General features: G+C 40.7%; 1 protein-coding gene across 1 annotated transcript; it reads right to left on the reverse strand.

Moving 5' to 3' along the window:
* Window positions 1-96: 96 nt before the first annotated feature.
* On the reverse strand, window positions 97-8,233 carry LOC126393566 (GTPase IMAP family member 8-like). Its single transcript, XM_050049778.1, has 3 exons — window positions 8,113-8,233; window positions 6,891-7,607; window positions 97-4,477 (listed from the first exon to the last, which is right to left on the reverse strand). The coding sequence occupies exons 1-3, from the start codon at window positions 8,156-8,158 to the stop codon at window positions 3,102-3,104; spliced, it is 2,139 nt and encodes a 712-aa protein (XP_049905735.1). The 5' UTR covers window positions 8,159-8,233; the 3' UTR covers window positions 97-3,101.
* Between the last annotated feature and the right edge of the window lie 1,633 nt (window positions 8,234-9,866).

A 9,866-nucleotide genomic window follows, 5' to 3' on the forward strand; every position in this document is an offset into this window, starting at 1 on the left:
TTCCTGAAGCTGGCCGTGTAATGCGCGATCATCATGTCTTCACAACAGGTAATGTAGCCTTATAGCATTTTGTACACACATGATTAGGCCGATTGCTTTATTTATTTATTCATTTTCTAAACTCAGAAATGAGTTGCTCTCTGCATGTCAGGGCTGACCTCCTCCTCCTCACAGCGCGCGCACACACAAACACACAAACTCAACAGAGTGAAGTCAGACAACAGCAGATGAAGGGAATATAACGTCAAGATTACTCTAGTTGACGACAACTACGCTTGTTACTGTGAGTAAGTGCGATAAAACCTCTGCCAGCCAAGCCAACATTTTATCAGTACATGTGATCAGCATGTAGAAAGACATATTTCAATCTGCTCTGTATGCACGCTTGCGGTGCTAACAGCAAACAGTTAAAGACAAACTAAAATGAAAGCTGTCTGTATGTAGGCTAACACTTTATCTTAAAATGTACCTGAGGCAGCCAACCTGCAGACAGTGAGTCTTATGAGTCCTGCAGTAACAGCGCCAGGTCACCATCGGTCGAGCATCCCTCCTCCTCTTTCAGCTCTCGCCAGCATGTGAAAGCCGGGCCAATATTAATCCTTCATCGAGCTCTTGTTTTATCATTCTCCCGTTTTCCTTTCTTTGTCTCCTCGGACAACACTTTCACCTTCTTCCTTTTCTTTGTCACTTCAGCCATGACAACCACATCTAACTTAGTTCACCTCGGTTCAGCTACGCTACTCTAAAGAGAGGAGGGGATATGACATATGCCGTAAAGCAGCCAAATTTTGTAGTACTTTTTGTGTCTGGGTTCCTACCCGAACCCCGAAACTGCATAGTGCCAGTGCAAGTGAAACAGACGCTCTTAAGCAATGACAGAGGTGTCATCCAACCTATTGTGAGTTGATGTTCCATCAAAAAGATCTTGGATATATATTTTGAGGGCTCAAAAACTCCATTGTGTTGCTTTAAAACAATATTTATGAAAAACCCTTTTGATTCTTTTGATTGCTGGATCTTTATGGACTAAAGGAATATGAATAACTTAGCGTGTAATCAAGGAATGGACACATACTCTGGCTTTATGACCGCGTCAGAGGAGGTGAGTCTCCATTTGTTTGTTATTGTCGTGCTGCTAAATCTGAGTGAATTAACGGTCTTCTCTGATGCTCGTGGTTTTAAAAAACTGAGAATCCAACTGAGCTAATGATGTGTAGCGCCTCCATATTGACAAAACTTTAAACATTCATATTTGTATGTGCGACCTAAACAACTAACGAATGTAAGCCTAAGTGACCAGCCAACAACCTGTTTTTATACATACAAAGAACTTCTATAAAAATGAACAACTAGGCAACCAGACCAGGTGTCTAAATGACACAGGTATTCATTTGTCAAAATGTGTAGCCACACCAGGCTAGTTAAAGGGACTGGGCGTTAAATTGGGACTAGGCTTTTAATTTAAGTTTTACAATATGTGAAAAAGTTAGCAAGGTTAAAGCCAGCACTATTTTGGTCACAGCTGCCATTGCAGGAAATGTCACCTCATTTGTGACACCACACAAAGGAGATAACGGTGTGCACTCTGACATTACAAGCCAAAAACTCTGTTTTCCCTGTCTACACGTCAACACTAAAAAAAAAGAGTAGGTCTCATTCATGAAACGTGAGCAGAAGGAATTTGTGTGTAAACTGTTCACAGAAGGAAATTTAGAGTATTTCGGCATTCATCTATACTGTATGTGTGTAGCTCCGATCTTTTCATAGGTACCAACAAAGTCTACGCCTGCTTCTGACTGCTTGTAGTGCTTGTGTAAACAAGATATTGCTTATCATTATTAGAAATTACAGTTTTATTTTGCATTGTGCTCTGTTATGTTAACAATACACAGATGGCGTTGAAACATGTAATTTACACACAACAAGAGATTAGAAATGCAACACATTTAGTTAAATTTGTTGGCATTTAACAGATTTAAGCTTCAGATTGGGGTTCTTAAAAATGACAATGATTTATTTCAATGGACTTGATACAAAATTGGAAACCCCTGTTCTCTGAATAGATAAAATAACAAACCAACACACTCCTCCTCTGCCCTCTTTACGCACTGCAGCCCCAAACTGCATGTCATTTTTGTTTAATATAATTATCAGAGATGCAACGTGGGGGATGTAAGCATAATTTCAAATTGAGTCTTGGTTTAATAAGACTTGTGGATGTGGGAAAGCAATTTGGCGTCTGTCTCCGCTCACACTGGGCAGCTGGTGAACCCGAATCTGGCAGAGAGTTGGAGGGAGACTATCTTACTTGGTGGTGGTTTACTGCCTATATTAGACTTACTGTATTAAGATGTTTTAATTGTAGTTTAATTTTACAGCAGTGACAAAAAAATGCAAGGCTTAGGGCAAACTGACAGAGAGGTCTCTCCAATGATGCAAGCAATGTGCTCCTCTGCAGCAGAGAGCTGTGACTGGGGAGAGCCTCCTGTAGTTGTTGTGTTTTTTTGTGTGTACTTGTGTGTTTTTTGCATCTAGTTTCATACCCAACCATTTTCGCTTAACTTTTTGGATGGTTCTTACAGATGACGCGGAGTTAACAGCACCCACTACCTCCTTCCAGGCCTGTGATTTACCTGTCCCTGTCACACCACTACTAAGAGAAGAAACTAAAATGCTTTTTTCAACCCCACTTCACCTAAAATAACTTCAGTCTTTCAGTTTTTCTTTTTCTCTATCTCTTTCTTTGACAATTACTATCCATAGTAATTATCACCTGCATACATGGTAGTCACTGGCTACTTACGGGCGGGCATGTATGCTAAGCACTGACAAGGGGGAGTGCACGGTCAATTAACGATTGATTGGCATTCATAAACATACACACATGTGCAGGCCTACTCACAGATTTATTAACATTTCATGAATGAGACCCAGTGTCTGAAATCTCAACCCCAGAGTTTTACAAGAGATCAGTTTTCAGTGACCTAAAACTGTTTGTGTGTGGATGAAGGGCCAAAATGCATTGCAAAAAGCTATGTTTTCAAATATACCATGTACGTGTAGACAAGGCCTCACATAACTACACCAGACTCAGGATCATCTCACTCAGGTTCTGTGCTGCTAATAACATTATACTCACTGGGTCTGACAGCGTCTCCATGGTGGCTCAATGGCACCGTGAAGGCCCATTTTCGTTGGCCAAGATCCTCCAATAACATGAGGTCCATCATTGTTTTCCTGTGACCTTTGTTAGAGTGCACAGTGTTCATCTCATTTTTGGTGTCTTTTTTCTGATAGTGCCTCTGCATCCCTTCAATTGTGGCATCCAGCACCTTCTTTATATCCTCTTTTTCTCTCTTCAGCTGTTCTATTGTTTCTTTAAAATCTTTTGCTTCTCTTTTGTGATTGATCATCATTTGATCCAGCTCTTTATCTTTCTCCTCACACTTTTTCTTGAAGGCTGCCATCTCTTGCTCCCATTCCTTCACTCTCTCCTCCAGCTCTTCCTTTTCCAGCTCGCTGCTTTGCTTTGTAGCTTTAATCACATCATCTTTCACAGCACATCTTTCACGCAAGCTTGTTATTATTCTGTCTTTGCCCATAATGACTTGTTTGAGCTGGTTGTTCTCCCTCTCAGCCTCCGCTAATCTTCTGCCAATCTCTTCTTCATAGTCTTTATTTTTCCTCTCTGCTGCTGCCTTCAGAGCTTCAGTCTGCTCATCTTTCCCTTTAGCTGTTTTAATCATGTCCTGTACTACCCTCTCCTTCTGCTCGACTGTTTGCCTCAGCAGATCATTGTCCTTCCTTGCCCTCTTTAGCTGTCTTGCTTTCTTTTTGGAGATCAGATCCAGATGCCTGTTGCTTTCTTGGAGTGTCATAAAACCACGCAACAAGTGTCCAGTATCACTTCCCACCACTGTTTCCTCAATCTTTGCCAGCAGTTCCCTAACCTGAAGGTCTCCAACCTTGTCTGAGTTATCAAAAACATGATATCTATTCCCACATTTGTCCACCAACCACTGAAGGGCAGGCCATCTCTCAATGTGCTTCTCAATAGGGGTGACTCCCAGCTTGTCTCCCCAAGTAAACAACACGATGGCTCGAGTCCACGCCCACACTCCAACAAGGATTAAGTGTTCCTCCATTTTCAAGCGATCTGTTTCAGTAAAAGTCTCATCGCTGCGTACGACCACCAGGACAGCATGGGGAACAAGGGAGCACAGAGATGCACTGTGGGTAATCTGTTGTTGTACCTCCTGTGGAGTGTCATCTGAGCAGTATCTGCCATGCCAGCCAGGAGCCTCAACCACAGTGACTCCCTTGTTATGAACATCACCCTGTCTCTTAGTGCACTGTGATGTTGGATATCCAGCAGGAAATACTTCCTCCCCAAGAATGGTATTTCCAGCTGAGCTCTTCCCAACCTGCTTCAGTCCCACGATAAGAATTCGAAGCATTGAGATCGGAGGAGACTCTCCTGGATTTTAAATAAAAGTCAGGGTTTAGGAAACATTATTAAATTGGAAGAATCTCATGTTTGGATGTACTTGACAATAAAAATGACAGTGACATGGAGATCTGTTCGGACAGGTGAGGGGTAACTGAACTCTTTTAAAAAGGAAAGCTTTATTTTAAGAAATTTTAGTTATTTTAGTCCTTTAATGCTGCAGCCATGCGTACCCTCCACCTCCCCATCACCGCCTAGTCTTCTCTGATGCAGCCTCATTTTGCCTCATCAGTCATCAACCAAAGTCATCAGCAGAGTTGGGTACGGGTTACCTTAAAACTAATCAACTTACTTTACTGCGTTACTTATTTGAAAAGTAACTGTGTTACTCCTTGAGAAAAGTAACTCAAGCACTTTTAAAGTACTTTTGAGTATTCTACATTTCCTATTGGGCAATGGACCACAGGGCGCTAAGCCTACATTTTTTGTCCTCAAAATTAAAGTTATGGACCACTTGCCCTTCACTGAGATCCAGTTCTCACAGCCGTCACTTTGACCAGTNCATTTGACACAGACTACATTATAGACGGTCCGTTATTTATTAATCCCTCTGTGTGTTTATATATTTACTTTTTATCCGCTCCCGTTGTCTTTATAAAGTTAACATATCGCGTCGTCATTTCAAACTCACTCAACACTTCCTGAATTTCTTTCAGATTAAAAACCCCTTATAACCTCGGCTGAGAGCTTTTATTGTGAAACATTTGTAGGAACTTGGTTGTGGAAGATACAGTAGCTTGAATGTTTATGTACGGTACTTCAAATGTAGCTCCTGCCACCTGCTGCTTTTAGGTGACTACAACAACATTTAGGCTGGCACATGAACAGACACAGTGACTCAAATAATAGTAATGAAAATAAGACAAGAATAACCCGATGACATCACACGTCATGAAAGACGACCGGGGATAATTGGTGAGTACCATCGTGTAGTGTGTCATGTCTGTCGGCCAAGTCACGACACGATTTTAGGACTCCACAATCGTGTAATGTGACATAGTGACTTTCAGAACAGGCAGAAAAGTCGTGTAGTGTGTACCAGGCATAATGCAAGTCCTGAGTCTGACCTGTCTGTCAGCGAGTCCTCCTCCATCTATTGAGTCGTGGGGATTTTACTGACGATCCTGCAGAATGTTTTAGACTCCACTGTAGACAACGGCAGCATTTCTTCTACCACGTAGAAGCCACAAGCTTCATGACTTCTTTCGGACTGATAGGTTTAATGTTATCTCCGTTATTAGAACCAAACAACAGCCGTTGCTGTTTCGGAGCTGAAGGACCAGCGTTCTAAAAGTAACGGAAGTAACTGATGTCTTGTTTGAAAATGTACTTAAGTATTTGATTACTCAAACAGCAAACTAATGCGTTAGGTTACTCGTTACTGTAAAAAGTAATCAAAGTACGCTAATGTTACTTTGTAACGTGTTATACCCAACTCTGGTCATCAGCCACCACCAGTGTCTAGACTCCATGGGGGGATTTATCTTCCTGCTGCTCAGATGTCCCAGGATCACAAATAATCTCCCTCTGGTGTCTTAACACCAAAGAATATTGTTAAATATATCAGCACAAATCATCTCTTAATCTGTACACATATATTCCACATTAAACTTCATCTTTATTTCATTCTTCTGTGTCTCTGATCTGCTAATTGTAGCCAATTTACTGGAGTGATGCAGTGATAGGTCGCCAAAAACACCATCTGTTTCTGCTCAAGCGCCACTCGAAAATCGTTCCAAATTGGTCGGCACCAACTTTGAAAGAGAGACTGAATAAGTAAGAGATACACACACATATATATATACATATGTATATATATATATATATATATATATATATATATATATAAAAAGTAACCACCATAATGTATTCACTGGCCACGATGCTGCTTTCTACTGTTTACTAACCTGTTTTCCAGCCCGTCCTTGACATCCAATGTGACACACCAGTATTTTTAGCAGGTTCACATATTTTAAAAACTTGTCTACATGTGTGCTAATTTTGGTTGAAAAAGCTCATTTAAGTTGATATGGCATACTGTCGGCTATTTCCACATCCAGCAGATACAAAACAACATGAGCAATTATTTAGAGCTGTAAATATTCACTCTGCTTTTAGTTCAGATTTACTGAGGGAAATATCTAGCTCTTTAGCTGCTACATTTTTTGCAGCTACTTTTTAAAATGAAAACACGTGCCTATTGTGGCCAAACAATTGTAGTAAATTTGCAGGCCGAAAAAAACCAAAAGAATGAGCTGAAAGGAGTTAAAAAGCTCTGTAAGAGTAACTGCAGAATTATGTGGTAATTCTTTGTAAGTTTCTCCATTCACATTACACATTTGATCCAGTGTTTTTATAAAAATATTAGTTGATAGAAGCTTACCTATGAGAGATCTGAGTGTGCTCCTGGCCATCTGCACATTCATTCGCCTCAGAGTCGCCCTCTCCTCTACCTCTTTCCTTTCCCTCCCAGTTATTCTAGAGACTTCCTCATTTGTAGTCACATAACCAGCTCCTCCTGCTTTTATGTTTCCTGCAACCACTGCATCAATCTTCTCTAAAAGTTCTGCAACCTGAGTATCATCATCGTCTCCCCAAATGCTTGTGTCTAAAAGGTGGTATCTATGTCCACATTTCTCCAAAACTGCTTTGAGAAAGCTGTGTCTTGCAGCGTAGTCCTCTACAGATGATCCTCTCAGCCTCTCACATCTGGTGAATATTGCTATCGTGTTTCTCCACACTGTGTCATTCAGCACCTCAAGAGGTCCCTCAACTGTCCACTCTCTGCCTCGGTGAGGGCTGATGGGTATGATCATGAGGAAGGCGTGAGGTCCTGGCGGGCACATGGCCATGCAGGTTGCCATGTTGTCGCTCACCAGGCCGGGGTCTCGGACAGAGTAGTGGATGCACCTTTCAGGGCTGTTGACAACAATAACTGTACGGCCGCTGTCAAGAACACCCTGTCTCCTGACGCACATCTTCACGTCTCTGCTGGTATCAAACAGCTGTCGGCTGAGGAGGGTGTTTCCTGTCAAGCTCTTCTCCAGCCAGTCGTGCCCCAGAAGGACGACCCTCAGCTCCTGAAGATCGCGCTTATGCCCTGGCAGCAGACAAGATTATTCAGCAGCAGTGCAAACATATCATCATATCATAAATCCACATTCAATAAATAAAGATGTACTCAAATATTTTGAAATTCAGGATTTTGGAAACATTTTTTAGTGAATTTGAAGGAAATGAAAAGTTCCTTCTGGACCTTGGAAACAGTCGTTGATGAGGATAATTGAGGATTATGATTGAAAGCTTCCAGCTCGATCCTGTCATGAGCTGTTTTGTTGTTTTAAAAAAAAAAATCAAAAATAAACTTCTCAATTGCAACTTGTGAAACAGGTCTTAAAAGTACACAGAAAAACTGGAAATTTGACTATGACACCTGCTGAGGAGGATCATTTGATGCATTAAAAGCTCACAAAGATCATGCTGGGAGATTGTTTACTCAGGTCTGTGTTTTTGTTGGCTCTACTTAGACAACCATAAATCTAAAGTCATATAACTGTGATATAACAGTCAGAAAGACACAAGAGCAAATATAATTAACAGCATACCTTTCCGTGCCTGTGCTCTGCAGCCCACTAAAACCTTGTCTTCCATCTTTTATTCTTTCAAATACTCTTTCAAACACCACGCTGTCAGTCCTCAGTGTCAGCCAGCACTTTAATGTTTGACTCAGCTTTCTGTCTGATAAGTGGTCAAAGTCCAGCCAACCCAGCAAGTCATAAAACTCTCTTTATAAATACACAGAATCTCTCTAAGGAGAGATATCAGATGTAATTATAGCTGCTGCGCAGCAATGGTCGGGGCCGGGCAATTTTAGGCAAAATTAGGCAATTCTGAACAACCCACACACTAAAACAAAGCATATCACAACATAGAAGTTACATCATATAATTATGGCATGCCATTCAAATTGTGGATGAGTGGCTGAAGTGATCAGAATATACAAAGGAAAGAAAAAACTCATGAACAAGAAAGTAAGAATAACATTAACTGCTAGCAGTTATGAACAAACTGGCCTGATCTAGCTTAAAGCTAAACATTATCCATGGTGACAAAGATGAAAACATTTTTTAAAATGTAAAAGTAGCTATTGGATAGACTCTGCATATTGACTGATAGCTAAGCCAAATAAACAGGGAAAAGAGACAAGGGATAACAGGGAAAAGTGTTGATAAAGAGTATTTGTCTCTCCGCAAAACTGCCTGGATCATAATTATTTTAACCTTAGTAGTCTCTAATCCACATAGCATGATGCCTGAACATAGGACTTTCACATTAGAATGTCCGTTCTGCCTTAGCTGAGGCTTGAACTCACAACTTCTGAGACTGAGGTCCGTCTTCTATCTCACTGAGCTAATTGGCAAGTGACAGTTCATGTGTGGCTTCACAAATTGACTAAGCCAAGCATCAGGGTGCCAGACAGTAGCCATCCATGCCATGGAAAAGCAAATTTCAAAGTGAAAGTTCCAAAGCTGTAGCACATATGGTTGATTTGTTATGAATTTTCAAAGTTTTGAAATTTAGAGGCTTGCTGTAGCGCCACCATCAGGACTATTGTCTTGTGTTTCCAGTTGAGGACATCTGGCATGGGACTGGACCTTTATGAAAAGTTTGGGTAGATTTCTCATATGGAAATGTTGCACGAGCTGAGGCTTGAACTCACAATCTTCAACACCAAGAACCATCCTCTATCTCACTGAGCTAATTGGCAAACAGAAATGTCACATGTAGCTTCACAAATTGACTAAGCCAGTCACCTGTGTGCAAGACAGCAGCTGTTAGTGTGTAAAGGCAGATTTCAAACGGCTGTCAAAAATTCAGTTATTAAGACAAAAATCCAAAAATACACAAATTGCATCTAGACAGCATGGAGATGTTGGTAATTTGTTTTTAACAATGATTTATTGGCTCCATAAGTGAAAAACTGATGTTTAAAAATGACATTTTTGCATTGACTCCAATTGTTCACATTAGAGCGAAATTCAAAATGCTGTAAAAAAAAAAATTCAGTTTTTGAGATAGAATTCTGATATTTTCCAAACATCATCTACCATGACTTCAAAATTTTGTCTTTTTTTTTAATGAACATTGAAAATGTATTTAGCAAGAATTTGCAAGTATATGTTTACAATACCATTTACAGTCAAACATTTTGATGCACTGTAGGCTCAATTTTTGATAAATCAAAAATCTGTGTGGATCGCCACCATCGCCACCATCAGGACTATTGGCCTGTTTTTGCAGCTGAGGCAATCTGGCATGGGACTGGACCTTTGTGCAAAGTTTGGTGATTCTTCGCGCA

The sequence above is a fragment of the Epinephelus moara genome, chromosome 7 (assembly GCF_006386435.1).
Source record: "Epinephelus moara isolate mb chromosome 7, YSFRI_EMoa_1.0, whole genome shotgun sequence".
In the NCBI taxonomy this organism is placed as follows: domain Eukaryota; kingdom Metazoa; phylum Chordata; class Actinopteri; order Perciformes; family Serranidae; genus Epinephelus; species Epinephelus moara.